Source organism: Capricornis sumatraensis, chromosome 10, assembly GCF_032405125.1.
Source record: "Capricornis sumatraensis isolate serow.1 chromosome 10, serow.2, whole genome shotgun sequence".
NCBI lineage: Eukaryota > Metazoa > Chordata > Mammalia > Artiodactyla > Bovidae > Capricornis > Capricornis sumatraensis.
The window spans coordinates 96,146,438-96,164,131 of record NC_091078.1 but is presented as its reverse complement, the minus strand read 5'-3'; the positions used below and the strand labels follow the sequence as shown (position 1 = coordinate 96,164,131).

Sequence of the window (17,694 nt, the reverse complement as noted above, 5' to 3'; positions counted from 1 at the left end):
GAGATGCATGGACTTCAGTCTGTGCACGTTAATGCCTCTCCTTCCTTTCTGAGGAGGACCCACGACGCTGGGAACTGTTTGCCTCGGGCTCTAGATCCGGGAGGAACACCTGCCCTGTGGCCAGGGCTCTGGGACTCTGAGGAGCGAGAATTTGCAGAAGGGAAGGCAGGTGCAGGTTGGAGTGACTTGGCTCTGTTTTTCTGACTTGGCTTACCCCACATGTCTAAAGCTGTGGGTAGACCGTAGTGAAAGAATTCATTTTCATAACCAAAATAAAGCTACACAGTCTGCTCTTCCATCGCCCAGTTTGAGATTGAGCATTATAACTTGCTTTTTGGTAAAACCTGGGGTTTTCTTTAATATTTGTTGTTTATGTTAACACATTATTAACATGTTAAAATGTTAACTTGGCATAGTTTAAAGAAGACTGGCCGTATGGGGAGTCTTGGCCAACCTGGGTTTATTCCTTGGAAATGTCTGACAGCAGAACTGTGGCTCTTGGGGTCCGCAGAACAAGGAGCGAGCAGGCGGGGCGGCTTGAGGAGGTGGGCGCCCTTCTCTGTCATAGACCGCCCTTACGTAACCGAGACAGACCTGAAAAAGTGCTGGGACTGCTCACTCATCTGTGCTGCTGGAACGCACAGGGCTGGGCACGGGCCTAACTGCCCGACCACTGAGGCTAGCCACTTGGCAGCCATCTGGAGCCTCCCCTGGTCTCTGCCCCTGTTCCATCTTTTCTACAGGTGGCTCCTGCTTGGCTGACTTCACCCAGAGTTCCATTCTGGCCTTCCCTTTCTCCTTTTTCTGTCTTGCAGCTGTGCTCTCATCCCAGTGGTGGCCACTGGGATGGAGTGGGGTTAGGAGAAGTGGCCGTGGGTGGCCGGAGAGCTGGGTCTACACCCTGGCTCACCCACTGCCTTCCTCTCAGCACTGCAGTCCCTGCACCACCCCTGGGAAACACGTCATGGTCCCCTGACTACTCCATCTGGCCTTACACCTTTGCTTCACATTTTTCGCAAATCTGGATTGTTCAGCCTTTGCTTTACATGTTTATATGTGGATGTGGCAGTTTTTGTATTTAGCATACATGAACTGAAAAAATTTAAAGCACAGGTTTTTCAGTCAAAGCAGTTGTAATAAGTATTTTTGTAGCTGAAAAGATTGTAAGGGAAGACTATATTTAGTATTTTCCATGGATTTGAAGACACCCATGTTTACAGTAAAATAACGATAGTTATACAGTATATATTTTACTGTAAATAACTATGCAGTAACATATATTTCTGATATTGGTTGCGTTTGCAGTGCATGGTGAGTGATGAGATGGGTGATTCTTTTTTTTTTTTTTTTTTAATTTTATTTATTTATTTGGCTGCTCTAGGTCTTAGTTGTAGCATGTGGGATCTAGCTCCCTGACCAGGGATCGAACCTGGGCCCCCTGCACTGGGAGCTCAGAGTCTCAGCCACTGGACCACCAGGGAAGTCCCAGAGATGGGTGATTCTTGATGGTGCATTAATTAGATGGAAAGTGTTCACAGACCCTCAGTGAACTCAGTAGTTCAAAGAGTAGTCAGTGAAGGACAACTTCTGATAATGTTACATGTCTTCTCATGGCTTGTTTGCTGGAGGTGGGCGATCTCTTCAGAAGTAGGGTAAACTTCGGGTCTCTGATAAGGCTGAGGGAATGGTGTGCCACATGGACGTCCACCTGGAGCCCAGCTGGGAAGAGTAGGTACAAGTTCAGGGTCTCCTCCCCAGTCATTTAGCCGCTTGGCTAATTAGGAGGAGGAAGCCAAAAAAAGGAGGAAGCCTGAGGAACCAGGGCCCCTGCGGAACCCAGCAGACATAGCTCTGGCCTTCCTGCCACAGGGAGGGAAGCCTGTTAAGGTGTCCCTCTCCTGAGCAACAGTGACCACAAAGGGCAGTCCCTGGGCTGAGGCTGGCAGTGAGACATCCCATCTGTTGGCCAGTGTGTCTCTGCACTGGATGGACAGGACAGTGGAGCTGAGAGTGGAGGCAGGAGCGGGTATTTCCCAAAGATGAGAGGAGTCAGAGGTGGGGCCTGGACAAGAGGTGAGTCTCGTTTCCCTCTCGTCAGCTGATAGCGAAAGTTTTTATGGTGGCGTTCCCTTGGGGGGCTTTACGTAGTACCAGTCACGTTGTGGTGGAAGAGGACTTCGGCCCTGAAATAAGTCTGGGAGGTGCTGCTGGGTGGAAAAGTGGATGAGTTCCCAAGGCCTGCTTCTGTGCTCCGGCTTTCCAAGGACAGAGGTGAGCTCCGTGTATTTCCCAAATGAAGCTGACTACTGACCTCTCTCTGAGAGAGACCAGAGGTCCTTGGGATGCCTTTGGTAAACACTGTTCTTAGAGCCATTGTTTCCATTCTTCCCTCTCTGGGCATTGCAGTTTTGCTTGAGATTTGAAAAACAGGGTTAATGGGGACATCAGCTACAGCTAACCAGATGTGCCCCACCACACTGGAATGTAGCGTGGCATTTGTAAAATGAGTCACTTGGGGGCACTGAGCTGTCCCTGCACCCTGCTGTATTTCTGCTTCTGGGCAGGAAAGGCACTCCAGGCCAAGCGTAGGACGTGTGCAAAGTTGTGGTGTCTGTGGAGGGCCGGGGAGAAGTCTGAGGTGAGGGTGGAAAGGAGCGCTGAGGAGGGAGACCCTCGAGCTTGCTCCTACAGGCAGAGTGGGTGAGCAGGTGGCAGGCATGTCACTGCAACATTCTTGAGCTCTGTGGCATCACTCCTGTGCCAGCACTGCCATCCCCCCACTGTGTGACTCTCTTGGGTGAGTCATTGGCCTTCCACCTAGCCCATCAGGTGGCCCCAGTCTTTCGTGACAGGTGAAGCAGAGGTAGTTCCTCCAACAGGAATTCTGAATTGTACCTCAGGCCTGCCCCATAGGCTAGGCCCCTGGCTAACTGTTAGATCATGATCACGTTATGCAGCGAGCGTAGCGACTGACTCACACTGATGTCTCTCGTAGGTGTCAGCTGCGGGGAAGGAGGCCTTACCATCCTGGCTGCACTGGGACCCACGGAGCCACACCCTGGAGGGTCTCCCTCTTGACACCGATAAGGGAGTGCACTACATTTCAGTCAGCGCTGCACGACTGGGGGCCAACGGGAGCCACGTCCCCCAGACTTCCAGCGTGTTCTCTATCGAGGTCTACCCTGAAGACCACAGCGAGCCGCAGTCGCTGCGGGCGGCCTCACCGGACCCCGGCGAGGTGGTGTCCTCGGTCTGTGCTGCCGATGAGCCCGTGACCGTCCTGACAGTCATCCTGGATGCTGACCTCACCAAGATGACCCCAAAGCAAAGGATTGACCTGCTGCGCCGGATGCGGGGCTTCTCCGAAGTTGAGCCGCACAATATGAAGCTGGTGCCCGTGGTGAACAACAGACTGTTCGACATGTCGGCTTTCATGGCGGGCCCAGGCAACGCAAAGAAGGTGGTGGAGAACGGGGCCCTGCTCTCCTGGAAGCTGGGCTGCGCCCTGAACCAGAACAGTGTGCCTGACATTCGTGGCGTGGAGGTCCCCGCCAGGGAGGGCGCCATGTCTGCACGGCTTGGCTACCCTGTGGTGGGCTGGCACATCGCCAACAAGAAACCCCCTCTCCCCAAACGCATCCGGAGGCAGATCCATGCCACGCCCACGCCTGTCACGGCCATTGGGCCCCCTACCACGGCCATCCAGGAGCCACCATCCAGAATTGTGCCCACCCCCACGTCTCCAGCCATTGCTCCTCCAACCGAGACCATGGCTCCTCCGGTCAGGGACCCTGTTCCCGGGAAGCCCACAGTCACCATTCGGACTCGAGGTGCCATTATTCAGACCCCAACCCTTGGCCCCATCCAGCCCACTCGGGTGTCAGAAGCTGGCACCACGGTTCCCAGCCAGATCCGCCCAACAATGACCATTCCTGGCTACGTGGAGCCCACAGCAGTCATCACCCCTCCTACGATGACCACCAGGAAGCCACGAGTGTCCACGCCCAGACCAGCCACACCTTCTACTGACTCTACCGCCACCACTCGAAGGCCGACCAAGAAGCCGCGGACATCCCGTCCGGTGCCCCGGGTCACCACCAAGGCGCCCATCACCAGACTGGAAACCGCCTCCCCGCCGACACGCATCCGCACCACGACCAGCGGGGTGCCCCATGGAAGGGAACCCAACCAGCGCCCAGAGCTCAAGAACCACATCGACAGGGTGGACGCTTGGGTCGGCACCTACTTTGAGGTGAAGATCCCGTCGGACACCTTCTACGACAACGAGGACACCACCACTGATAAGCTGAAGTTGACCCTGAAGCTTCGGGAGCAGCAGCTGGTAGGCGAGAAGTCGTGGGTGCAGTTCAACAGCAACAGCCAGCTCATGTATGGCCTGCCAGACAGCAGCCACGTGGGCAAGCACGAGTACTTCATGCACGCCACGGACAAGGGGGGCCTGTCGGCGGTGGATGCCTTTGAGATCCATGTCCACAGGCGCCCTCAAGGGGACAAGGCTCCTGCACGCTTCAAAGCTAAGTTGACAGGTGATCCTGCAGCCGTGACGAACGACATTCACAAGAAGATTGCTCTGGTGAAGAAGCTGGCCTTTGCCTTTGGGGACCGCAACTGCAGCACCATCACCCTGCAGAACATTACCCGGGGCTCCATTGTGGTGGAGTGGACCAACAATACCCTGCCCCTGGAGCCCTGCCCCAAGGAGCAGATCACGGCGCTGAGCCGGAGGATCGCCGAAGATGACGGGAAGCCTCGAGCCGCCTTCGTCAACGCACTGGAGCCTGACTTCCAGGCCATGAGCATCACAGTGACAGGCTCTGGCAGCTGCCGGCATCTCCAGTTTGTCCCAGTCGCGCCGCCCAGGAGGGTGCCCTCGGAGGCGCCAGCCACGGAGGTGCCAGACCGGGACCCCGAGAGGAGCAGCGAGGACGACGTGTACTTGCACACGGTCATCCCGGCCGTGGTGGTGGCAGCCATCCTGCTCATCGCGGGCATCATTGCCATGATCTGCTACCGCAAGAAGCGGAAGGGCAAGCTCACCCTGGAGGACCAAGCCACCTTCATCAAGAAGGGGGTGCCCATCATCTTTGCGGACGAGCTGGATGACTCCAAGCCCCCGCCCTCCTCCAGCATGCCGCTGATCCTGCAGGAGGAGAAAGCCCCCCTCCCCCCTCCCGAGTACCCCAACCAGAGCGTGCCCGAGACCACTCCCCTGAACCAGGACACCGTGGGAGAATACGCGCCCCTGCGGGATGAGGATCCCAGCGCACCGCCCTACCAGCCCCCGCCGCCCTTCACAGCCCCCATGGAGGGCAAGGGCTCCCGGCCCAAGAACATGACCCCCTACCGGTCACCCCCTCCCTACGTGCCCCCTTAACCCACAAGCGCCTGGGTGGAGGTAGGGGTAGGGCAGGGCCCTGGAGACAACACGGTGTTGTCTGTGGAGGCCGGTGGCCTGCAGACCAGCGCCCACTGGGAGCCGACGCCTGACCTCACGTGCACTGACACACACACGGGGCCTGGACAAGCCCGCCCTCTCCGGCCCTCCTAAACCCCAAAGCCGCTGGAGAGACTTTGGGGACATTTTTTTTTCCTTTTAATTTTTGCCTAACAGCTTCTTGTTTGTTCATAGAAAATCCTTCGCTGCGTTTTTTGAAGGCTGGCTGGCTCTGAAAGCACCGTTTGGAGTAGAGGTAGATGGAGGGAGCGAGGAACCGTGAATGAACTCGCAGGCAGTGCTGGGCGGCCTCCCGGCGGCTCTCTGCGTTTTGCCTTTAACACTAACTGTACTGTTTTTTTTCTATTCACATGTGTCTAGCTGCAGGATGTAACATGGAAAACAGTAGCTACAGATTAAATTCAAAGGACTTTCAGACGTTAAGGTTAAGTTTTTACATTTAATCTGCTGTTTACCTAAACTTGTATGTATCATTTGGGGGTGGGTATGGGAAATTGCTTTGCTAAAAATAAGCTCCCAGGGTGTTTCAAACTTAGAGAAGACCAAGGGACAGTATTTTTTATCAAAGGAATCCTATTTTTTCACACTACGTAAACTTGGTTGCTCTGATACCCCAGAGAGCCCGCCTGGGGGCCTCCTGGCCCTGGCTCAGGGGCCAGGGCCCTGGTGCTGGGCTTGCTGTCCCACCATTGCCAGGGGCTGGAAGCTGGAGGGGGCCTCTTAGGCCAAGGACATCCACACCCCCCACCCCATGCACGCCAGCGGCCCACCACCAAGGGGTCTTCATTTCCACAGAAAGGGGACTCCAAGAGGCGGCGGTGGCCGTGGCCCCCAACCTAGGTGCTCCAGGGTGGGCCAGCTGCTCGTGGGGACGGCTGGGGAGGTCGAGGAACTCGACCACATCAATCTGTTTTCTTTTATCCTTCTTCTGTGTGTGGTTTTTTTTCTCTCCCCCCCACCCCAAGGAATATCATGGTTTCTGAAACACTCAGTGGGGGACATTTTAGTGAAGATGCAATATTTTTATGTCATGTGACGCTCTTTCCTCACTTGACCTTGGCCACTTTGTCCCAACAGTCCATAGCCCCACCCTGACCCACATCACCCCTCTTCTCTGGCGCTCCAGTCCCAGGCCTCGGGCCTGAACAGCTGGGCAAGGTCTGGTGGCTGGGGCGGAGTGCCAGCAATAGTTCATAGTAAAAAATCTGTGGGCTCTCGAAGCTAATTTTTTACTAAAGTTTTTATACAGCCTCAAATTGTTTTATTAAAAAAAGATTAAAAACGGTGATGCTTACAGCAGTTTGTACAAGCTCTTAGTGTTGATTCCATGGGACTGACGGCTTTGCTCATTTTGACCCCCTCCCCCTTTTTCCTAATGGTTTAAATTCCAGAATTACACTGGGGCTCCTTTTGCCTTTTTTAGCAGAATATCCGTCCATCCATCCGCATCTCTGTCCCGTGACTCAGGGGCACCCACTCAGCTTTGATTTTCCTCCTTTGGAAGAAACTGTTTTGAGCAGGACTTCTTGATGTCTGAGAGTTATTTTGAGTACCTTTTAGGGAGGAATGCCTTTTGCAATAATGTGTCCCTTCCATGATCAAGGGCGGGTGGGAGGACCCAGGCTCCCTGTGCACATCAAGCAGCCACTTCTAAGCCATATTGACCGTTTTGCAGAGGATTCGCATGTGCTGCCTCAGGACGGGAGGGATGGTCAGAGTGGAGGGGTCTTCACCCTGCCCTTCTCTGGAGGGCATTCCTCTCTGCACCTCCTCCGACAGGGCCCAGCCTCTCTCTCCTGCCTGGCCCGCCGGTGGGGTGAGCGGTGCCCCCGGTGGGTGGAGCCTATAGTGAGGGCTGACTGGACCTGTGGTGACCGGCCCTTGTGCCTCCACATCCTGATCCAAGCTGGAGTTCCCCCAGTGCCCCAGAGTCATGACCGCAAGCTGGATCTGACCTGGTGGGATGATTTTTTTTTTTTTTTGATGACCTCGCCAAAAAAATAAACAATTTCCAGTGTTCCAGGTGAGGGCTTTGAAAGGCCTTCCAAATAAGCTCCGTTGCCCCTAGCAACCCCACCATTGGGCATTGCCACGCAGAGACGTGGCTGGCCCAGAATGGCCTGTTGCCATAGCAACAGGAGGGAATGGGGCAGTGAACAGAATAACAACAGCAACAATGCCCTTGCAGGCAGCCTCCTCCCCGAGCGCCTGGCTGGCAATGGTCTTTGGACTCTGTGAGACAGAGAGCCAATCTCACATTCAAGTGTTCACCAACCACTGACGTGTTTTTATTTCCTTCTATATGATTTTAAGATGTGTTTTCTGCATTCTGTATAGAAACATATCGAACTAAATAAAAGCAGTGTCTTTATTACAATGCCATTGCCTCCAAGCATCTATTTCCCTGGCCCCTACACGACTTGAGTATAGGGTGGGACTGGAGTCCACGTGACAGGGAAAGAGGGGGCCCGGCTAGGCCCACTCAGAGGTGGCCTTTGAGCAGCTGTCCGGATAGCCTTCACATCCCTACCATTTCTGTGCCTCTCAGAGGGGTGGTGGTTGGCCCTGGAAGTTCTGGCAACCAGTGAGCCCTCCCTAGCACCTCCTCTGCCTAAACCAGCTGAGACATAGCTTGTACGTCAGTTTCCTCATCTGTAGTTGGGGGGTCAGGGGAAGAATAGGCGGGAAAACCCAGTAAGACTGGCTGGGAGGGGAGGATGGTGCAAGAGGTCTTACTAGAGGAGGTCTGCCCCAGAGTGGGTCCCAGGCAGGGGTCTCTCAGGCTGGGCCCCTTGCCCACCACCTTGTGGGGTTGAGACTGGCGAAACCTCCCAGGAGTCTCCAGGCAGTTTGGCCTTGGCCTTGAGTGGGGAGAAGGGGAGGATGGTTTCTGGTTAGGCTGTTCTGCCCTCTTGGGGCCTATGGTTATAGTTTCTGGGGGCCTGCCCCATAAGTGCCCCACCGGGGGTGGACAGGCCAGCTGGGTAGGCTTAGTATGACTTAGTGCCCAGGAAGGGCTGGGTTGTCCGAGGACACTGCCCAGGGCGTGGGAGGCAGGGGATACAGCAGCTGTGTCTTCAGAGGCAGGATCAGGGCCATTGGTCACGGAACAACTGGTGCCTCTTCTGGGCTCACTCCCACCGCCACAGGCCCCTCACCACCTACAGCCCCCCAGGCTGCTGCTCTGCTCAGAACCTTCAATATCCAGTGCCGAGACTGGTCCTATGTTGCAGCTAGAACTCACTCCCAGAGCAGGGAGTTGAGGGTCAGACAACTACTTGGAGGAGGAAAGTGAAAGTGTTAGTTGCTCAGTCGTGTCTGACTCTGTGACCCGAGGGAATGTAGCCCACCAGGCTCCATCCATGGAACTGTCCAGGCAAGAATACTGGAGTGGGTTGCCATTTCCTTCTCCAGAGGATCTTCCTAACTCAGGGACTGAACCCGGGTCTCCTGCACTGCAGGCAGATTCTTTACCTTGTGAGCCACCAGTGCCTCATACTAAATACCACACTGATAGAGCTTTTCCAGGAAAAGCTGTCCCCAGGAAAGAGTTCAGAGACACATATACCTCACCCCAGGACCCAGCAGCAGGGGCCTAGGAAATGACCCTGCCCTTTGCTCTCTTGGCCTCAGGAAGTTCTGCTTAATGTTTAACCTAAAGCCACTGGATTGAGTGGACTCACTCTCTTGAACTCGAGGAAAGGGATTTCTGGTTTCAGCCAAGAACAGTAAGATAGCGGGGTGGGCGCCAGAGAACCCACGAGTTTCTCCTGCCTCAGCCCTGCCTTTCTCTCCTTGAGGGATGTCTGATCTTGGCCTGGCGGGCCCCTGCCCCACCGCACTCCTGCCAGATTTCTGTGGCTTCACCTTGGTGGGGACAGGGACCATCTACTCACGTATTCTTTTCAAGCTAGAGCAGGTGGTGTAGGGCAGAGGCAGAAAAAAAAGGATACCGTAAGGGAGAGGGAGCTGTCTGACCTACAGAAATCTGCCTTCCCTCTGCCTCTGACCCCGGGCAAGTTCCCAGGATCCGTCAGGCCTGGCTTCCTCATCTGTGAGATAGGACGATGCTGGTCTCCAGGGAATTCTGAGGAATCCTGGGAACCGTCGGGTGAGGTCGGGATAACAAGTCACCCCCAGTGCATCTGTCTCTAGAAAGGGCAGGGAATCTAAGCAAGGCTAGAAGATAGAAGACTCTTCCATCTCTCCTGGTGTAAAGGCACTGCCTCAGGCCAGGCCTGGGTCCTGGCGTTGGCTGCAGAATACTAGGGCTCCTAAGAGCCAGCCTTGTCTAGAACATCACCACTTCGATGAGGACTGGAAGCTCCCCGTAACTCACCTTGCTCCCCACAGGCAGAAAAGTCTCCTACAAGAGACCCTTCTCTGGCTCCTCTAAAGCATGGAAGGCCCCACTTAGGCCCCACTCACCTTTCAAAGGTGCACCTCATTCCTATTACTGTATCTTAAAAACACAGATTGGCTAAAGTTTTTAAGCTAACACTGCCTGCTATGCTTCCCTTCTCAATCCACCATCTTGAGGGCAAGGGTCCAGGTACCATGGCCAGTGCAAAACAGATTCAGTTCTAAGTAGGTTCCCCCCCCCCCCCCCCATAGATTGTAAAATTTTGTTCCTATGGTAGAGCAGCAACAAATTATCTGAAGCCCCCTCCCCTCACCCCAGGAGATAGGGGCATCCTTTTCCTTATGAGGATGCTACCAGACCCAGAGAAGGTAGGGCAAGAGATTCAAAGTGAGGGTTCCCATCCGCTGGGAGTGGGGTGCCCCTGCACCAGCATGGAGACCTGGCCACTGGGGCCCTCGCTAGCCCCTCTGCCCTCAGTTTCGGTGGAGGTGGCCCTAGAATCACAGCTGAGATGGGGCGAAGTTGGTCTGTTTGTGTCCCTGTGAAGACTCCGTGTGTCCAGGAGGTGTCCCTGGGTGGTTTCTGGGCGGTTGGAGGGGCAGCTCTCGACCTTGGTAGTGATTTAGGGGTGTCCCGTGTGAGCCCCGCAGAGAGCCAACTGCCAGGCCCTCTGGGCCAAAGAGGAGGGACAGTGTCCACTGGCTCCCAGGAGGTGGCGCCACAGGCTGGAGTAAGCCTGACAGCAATGGGCAAGTCAGACTGTGGGCGGGGTTAAGTCACAGCTGGTTGGGGGAGAGTCTGGGAGCTGGGGGAGGCTGGCTGTGGCAGGGTGGAACCCCGCCTAGGGCTGGGCCAAGAGAGGCTTAGCCCTCTCGAGGAGGGCTAAGGTGATAGGTAGGGCCTAACCCTGAGGGTACTCTTGTCTTGTGTCCTCCTCATGACATTGCAGCCCCAGGTCATAGAGGGCAAAGCCCAGGTTTGGGATTTGCCAAAATGGCTGGGAATTGAGGCCGAGTCATTCTGCTCCTTTTCCAGGGATCACACCCTATTTTCCTCCGCACCTCTGTTGCACAAGGTCAAGGGAAAGAAAGGTGAAGAAAGGGGCTGGCTTCAGCCCACAATGGCAGGGGTGGGGAGGTCCTGTGGGAGGTGGCAGCAGCTTGTCCCTGGGTGTGCCTAGGGGAGAGGACCAGCTTGGTCCTGAATGCACTCGCCCTCAGGGAACACATGCCTGGGCTTGGGGGATGCGGAAGAGGGTGGAGTCCTCCTCTTGTTTCAGGAGCACAAGGTGTACATGTGTGTAGTGGGGAGGCCAGCTCTGCGTCCCTGTGTCCACTACAGCAATTATAAGAGTGCAAATGACAGATGGAGGACCATCCGCTGTGACCCCAGTGGCTCTGACTCAGCAGCCACTGTGCCTCCAGAGGCCAGTTCTGGGTCCCAGGTCTCTCCTCAGAGAGGCCCTGGGCCAGGCAGGGCTAGGAGAGGGACGCAGCTACCCCGTGAGCCCTAGGAAGATCTCTGGAGCAGATCTGGGGATGAGGGGGAGGGCTTGGTTGAAATGAGCAAAGACTGGGGGAAGGAAGGCTCAGTGGCAAGTGCAGGCTGTCCCTTGTTCAGCCGTACTAGGAATTCCTCAGTCTGCACTATTAGCTTCTGGTCAGAAAGGCTACCACCTGGGAGAGCTGATGCCCATGCCGGGTCTGCCAACTGGGGCAGTTATCAGTACATAACTAGCGGTAGTAACCCAGATGCTTCTGTACAACTGACACCTGCTGCTCCCCACCCCAGAATCTGGGGAGACCTGTGTGTGACTTCAGCCCTTGCCTGGTTGAGTCTGCTTTGGCCACACGCAGGGCTACAGGGGGTGCCAGCGGTCCCTGCACGGAGGGCCAGCAGTCAGGGCCTCCAGAATCAGGGCCTCCAGAATCAGGGCCTGGTTTGAGCAGCAGGCAAAGGCCAGACTTGGAGACTGCAGCTTCAGTGAGCGTAGTATGGGCTCAACGGCCTTAGTTTTTGCTGCATCCCTGGGGCCTAGTGTGATGCTGTTTTTGTCCTAGGGCTCGAAAGTGCCAAACTGAACTGAAATTTAACTACATTGAATTTAGTGAAATTGAAATCGTCCATCCTGGAAGAGGCCTAAGGGATTGTGGACCTTTCTACTTGTCAAAAGGGTTTTGTTTCACTGACCTGCGCTATTCTATTTTTCCTAGAAGGCAGGAACTGTTCCAGTGACTCCTGAAAGCTTCCTGGACAAACCAACCCTATGTTAATCCACTCTGACCAGGAAAAGACAAAGCTCAGTGCAGAGCATAGCTATGTCCCATGAAATCCCTGGTGGTAAAGGGTAATTCTCAATAATGGGCTTCGATTTGCAGTAAGAGAGCCACAGAGTCTCACGAGATAGGGTTCTCTTTAAAAGACTTCCCTGAAGACTGGAACTGAGTCTGATGAAGGGGCTGAGTTAACTGTCCCTTTCCCGTGAACTGTCCAAGTCATGTCTGAACCTCTGTTGCCTTACTCTAGGCACATGGGCTCGTCAGGAGAGACATGACTTGCCACCTGGGTCTGTTCCCCACCCCTTACCTCCACACCTGTGGGACAGAGGTAGGTGGAGGCAACTCCATGGAAACTAGAATCCTAGTGGGAAGGATTGCAATGGGGATTGAGATAGTATTTTCTATAGTTTACAGGAAACCGTTTATGTGCTTGTCTCTCCCATTCTGCAAACTGAACTCCTTGAGGGAAGGTCCCTTAATCTTCACTGGGCCTGGTACTGAGTAAATATAGGCTTGGCACTGGCTGAAGGAGGATAAGTATGCGGGTATGCATGAATGAGATCCACAAAGCCAGCCTGGAGGCTTGTCTGAGGGAAGGCAGAGGGACAAGGAAAAGCAGCGTGTTTTGACTTGGGCACTTACAAGTTGGAGAAAGCATGTCTTCGTTATTTTTTTCTTGTCACAACAAGCCTTTGGAAGCACATAACTCTAATAGCAATGGGGCTTAATGAGCTTTCTTGGGAGCACTGCATGGGCGGTGGGGCTAGGTTGGTGATAAACATTTATGATGATTTTTTTTCCCCTGGCTCTTTTCACAGAATGCACGTAAAGATTCGCACAGCGCAACAGGAAAGGAACTAGGCAGACAAGGCCTCCAGCAAGTTCTATACCTTTCCGTTTTGCTCCCTTTTCCTGCTGTACCAAAGGCATGGCTCATCTGAATAACCTGGTACACAAGCAGAAGTGTCCTGGCCAGCCCGGACGGGCTGCTGAGCAGGACACAGATTGGTCGGGTTTCTTATTTGTAGCCGCATACTAGCCTGCAGCTTGCTTGGGGAGCTGCCTTATTGCTCGTGTTGGTGGGTGGTGCTGACAAACCTCAGCCAGGAGGGAAACCTTCTGTTTCGTCGCGCTTCCTTCCTTCCTTCCTTCCTCTCAGTCCTGTTTTTCCATCCCAGTGGAGGAATGCAGACAGGGATCCAGTTTCCTGAGTGGCTTCTCCCTGGGAGGTGAGACAGGCCTCGGCAGCACTACAACAAAACGGAAGAGCAGAGAGGTCAGGAGACCCCGGGAGCTGGCTCTCCAAGTCTTTCTCTCGGGAACAGTCCACAGCCCGTGGCACCGTGCCATCCAGAACTGTCCTCAGCCAGCCATCCTCATTCCCTCCCACCTCCATGCTCTCTGCCTCCCCTTCTTGCTGGCAAAGTTTGTCATTCCTCGCCACCACCGTCAGCATCTTCATCTTTGCCTCCTGAGCCTCCCTGTGGAGGTCACCATGCTGAAAGTAGCGGCCTGGGGTGAACTGGGCTCTGTGGGGAAGCAGGAAAGCCTCAGAGTTTGCACACTGCCCCTCCTGTGCCTGGGCTCGCCTGCATAGTGCCTCACCCATGGCCCAGCTGGCATCTGGGTGCAGGTCCCAAGGCCTTGCATCTCTTCATGCTTTCAAGATTTGCCTCCCAATGACTAATCATTTCCACAAACTCCAGCACCAAGCTGGCTCTGAACAGGCCTTTTTCTACCTGGATAGATGTCCCCCCCCGCCCCCCCGCCAGTTACATTTTCCTTCTGGTCTTTTATCAGTGTTTGAGAGCACAGGCTGGAGAAGTCAGTGGACGTGTGTCCATCCATCAGTTCTATTTTGGCATGTAGACTGATTCTCCTCCCATCTGGGCTTTCTCCAAAATGACTGCTGTGGGTCATATGTCACATCAAAGTGGGAAGAAAATGCCTTTGGCAAGTGAAGTTTAGGGGGCTTGGAAACTTCTATAGGGGCTCCAGGTCCATCCTGTCCCTGACTGGGCATCAGCTGGACCCAGGAGGAAATGGTACCAGACATCCCAACTGCTGGTTTGTATAAACTTAGAGATCATGGCATCCAGTCCCATCACTTCATGGGAAATAGATGGGGAAACAGTAGAAACAGTGTCAGACTTTATTTTTTGGGGCTCCAAAATCACTGCAGATGGTGATTGCAGCCATGAAATTAAAAGATGCTTACTCCTTGGAAGGAAAGTTATGACCAACCTAGATAGTATATTCAAAAGCAGAGACATTACTTGGCCGACTAAGGTCCATCTAATCAAGGCTATGGTTTTTCCTGTGGTCATGTATGGATGTGAGAGTTGGACTGTGAAGAAGGCTGAGCACCAAAGAATTGATGCTTTTGAACTGTGGTGTTGGAGAAGACTCTTGAGAGTCCCTTGGACTGCAAGGAGATCCAACCAGTCCATTCTGAAGGAGATCAATCCTGGGATTTCTTTGGAAGGAATGATGCTAAAGCTGAAGCTCCAGTACTTTGGCCACCTCATGCAAAGAGCTGACTCATTGGAAACGACTCTGATGCTGGGAGGGATTGGGGGCAGGAGGAAAAGGGGATGACCGAGGATGAGATGGCTGGATGGCATCATGGACTCGATGGATGTGATTCTGAGTGAACTCCGGGAGATGGTGACGGACAGGGAGGCCTGGCATGCTGCGATTCATGGGGTCGCAAAGAGTCAGACATGACTGAGTGACTGAACTGAACTGAGCTGAAGAGATTTGTGCATTCGCTTGTCATGAAGTCAAGCCTAGTGAATTTTTGTTAGTATAGGTAGCTCATCTATGACCCCTCCAGCAGGAGACACTTTGGGCACAACCTCAGCACTGTCCCTGTTATTCATGAAGTGAATAACCCATACACAGTGATGCAGGAGCTAAATTCAAAGGTCCCTCTGGGGTCCTTTTAGCCTGGTGGTTGGTGAAGCCCTTGGAAGTGCCAGTGAGAGAAATCCCCGGAGCTGCCTAGAGAACTCAGCCCAACCAGCAACCCCGAAGCCCTGCTGAAGGGCAAGCCAGACAATGTCCTGCTCTTGAAGAGCCCCCACTCTAAGTCAGAAGGAAGGAAACAACTCCTGGAACAGTGAATAAAAACCAGAGACTGAGTCAGAGCCCCAGACCACCAGAGGCCAGCACCATCCCTTGGCCAGCAGGAGTCCCTGGGCCAAATGTGAGGGGTGGATGTGGACACGGCAGGCATGTTCCTGCAGATGTTTCTCGGAGGAAGTGAGATTGGCAGTTGGAAAGGAGGGCAGGGGAACCACTAACTCACACTTCCAGGTCTCCACTGCACTGTGGTTTTTGTTACCAAGGCAGCAGAGACCCTGGAGGTCTGCTAACAGCCAACGATCCACTCTGACGAGGGCAACTCCCCAGGTCCGCTGCCCAGGTAGGGCTAATTACCCCCACTGGAACCAGGGGCACGTTGATTTAAATCTATGGGAAGCCATAGCTCTTATGGCTTTTACAAAAACAAACATCCTTTTCTCCCCCACTTTCAAGGAGTCCACTGACTGGCGTCTGTGAAGCCGGAAAGGCCTGGGTCAGGCCAAGGTCAGGTCACTGGCCTGCTCATAGTGCCTGTGTACATGTTCTTACCCAGGAGAAAAGGTGTGGCACAAATTCTCCAAATCCAAGACCATCCACCAGAGAGACAACTAATAATAAATTTGGTCATGTGTACACCAGGCCCTTGTTCTTGTGTTTTATTTGTATCAGCCACTCCACTCTCACAATCCCTCACATTAGAGGGGGCTAGTATTATAACTTTGCAGGTTAGGACATGGAGGCTTGGTGAGTTTAAGTCAGTTGCCAAGGTCCCATCTGGGAAGTGGCAGGGCTGAGGTGTGGATCCTTGAGGAGCCTAGATACACATACTCACCAGACACAAAGATGATTGAAACACAGGAGGAAACACAATGAAGACCATCATAACATGGGCAGAGAGGCTCTTATTATTCCAGGCAGTCAGAGTCAGGTAGTCAAGTCAGCAATCCAGGCTTCATGGAAACTCCATCCTAGAGGTCATAGGGAGCAGATCAGTGTGCACGGGAAGGCCCAGCTAAGGTCTGTCCATCTGGTTATCAGTTCACAGGAATCCCTGGATTATTCCAGGTCAGGTTAGAACTGCTGACATGCCATTTGATATATTTTCCATCATTTGGTTTCCCTGGTGGTTCAGACAGTACAGAATCTGCCTGCAATGCAGGAGACCTGGGTTCAGTCCTTGGGTTGGGAAGATCCCCTGGAGAAGGGCATGGCAACCCACTCCAGTATTCTTGCCTGGAGAATTCCATGGGCAGAGGAGCCTGGCACGCTACAGTCCATGGGTCACAAAGAGTTGGGCATGACTGAACGACTAACACTTTCACTTTTCTCTTCCATCATTAGGAAAATTAGATGAGTTTGTAAAATATGTCCAAGTTTACTTAAGTTCCTCTACACAGCTGCGACTTATGAAGCCAGGAATAGGTTGGGATATCTTCTAAGAAATAATCTCCCTCAGGAAAACCCAGGTTTGTGTGAGAAGCGAGGAGTCAGAGAAGGCAAGCACTGAAGTCTGTAATAGTGAGGTACGGGAAAAGTAATGGGTAAGCTCTCAGGTCCATGCAGAGGCAGCCTGCAGCCCCTCATCTAACATTCCCTGGGAACCGCAGTTCAAAACCTCCAAGAAGTATCAATTCTTCCCCCTCCCCATCCCCAAGGTCACTGTTCCAGGGCTTACTGAGGCAGCTTTCCATCTGGCTTCAGGCCAACCCTGACACACCGTCCACCTTTCCCAGGGACACTTTTTTGAGGTTCTCATCTCCTGGGACTAAGCCTGGACCTGAATCCCAGATGGTTGCACCGCCCCACCTGTATAAAGTCTTCACTCCCCAGCTAGCCTTTGAGAACCTCATAAACAGCCCCATATCTCAGTAGTCTTTAAAATCTCCGTCCTTCCATGACATTGTACCTCTGAACACTCTTCGTTCACTAGCGTTTCCAACTCTTAAACATCCTTTAACGCCACACTCGGCGTCCCCTCTCTGAGGCCAGTTCCCACAAAGTCTGCCAAAAGCCGGGACACTGAAGTTACCCAAATGAGAGCTCCCACGCCCAAGTTCCCCGAGTCAGAAAGCCCCACTGGCTCCAAGACGGCACGGAGTGGCGCCCCCACGGACCCGTCTAGGTGTCCGTGTCCCTTCAATCCTGGTTAGGCGGGACGCTCCTACCAACCCTCGCGGCACACGCCTGGTAGTACCCGCCGGCTCGGAGGGCGCATGCGCCCTCGGCGCCGGCGGCTGAATCCGGCGATCCAGCCTCAGGCTCGTGGACTAAAGACTTCAGAAGCCTGCGGGAGCGCGCGCACGCGTGGAAGGGGGGGGCGTGTGCAGAGAGGGGCACACGAGCCGCGCATGCGCAGTGGCAGGCGGCGGCGCTAGCCGAGCTGGGAGATGGCGGCGGCGGCGGCGGCGGAGCGGAGCGTGTGAGAGTCGCCCGGGAGCCGCCGGCCCGGGCCCAGTGCGACCCCGACCCCGCCCGCCCGCCTGCCCGCC

The 17,694-nt window shown here is 54.2% G+C and overlaps 1 protein-coding gene across 2 annotated transcripts in view; it reads left to right on the top strand.

The window, feature by feature from the left end:
* DAG1 (dystroglycan 1) overlaps positions 1 to 7,770 on the top strand; it is a 49,282-nt gene extending 41,512 nt beyond the window's left edge. For both annotated transcript variants that reach the window (XM_068981759.1, XM_068981760.1), the window contains one exon: positions 2,996 to 7,770. In XM_068981759.1, coding sequence (XP_068837860.1) covers positions 2,996 to 5,395 — 2,400 coding nt within the window. In that variant the 3' untranslated portion in view covers positions 5,396 to 7,770. The remainder of the gene's footprint in view (positions 1 to 2,995) is intronic.
* Positions 7,771 to 17,694: the final 9,924 nt, after the last annotated feature.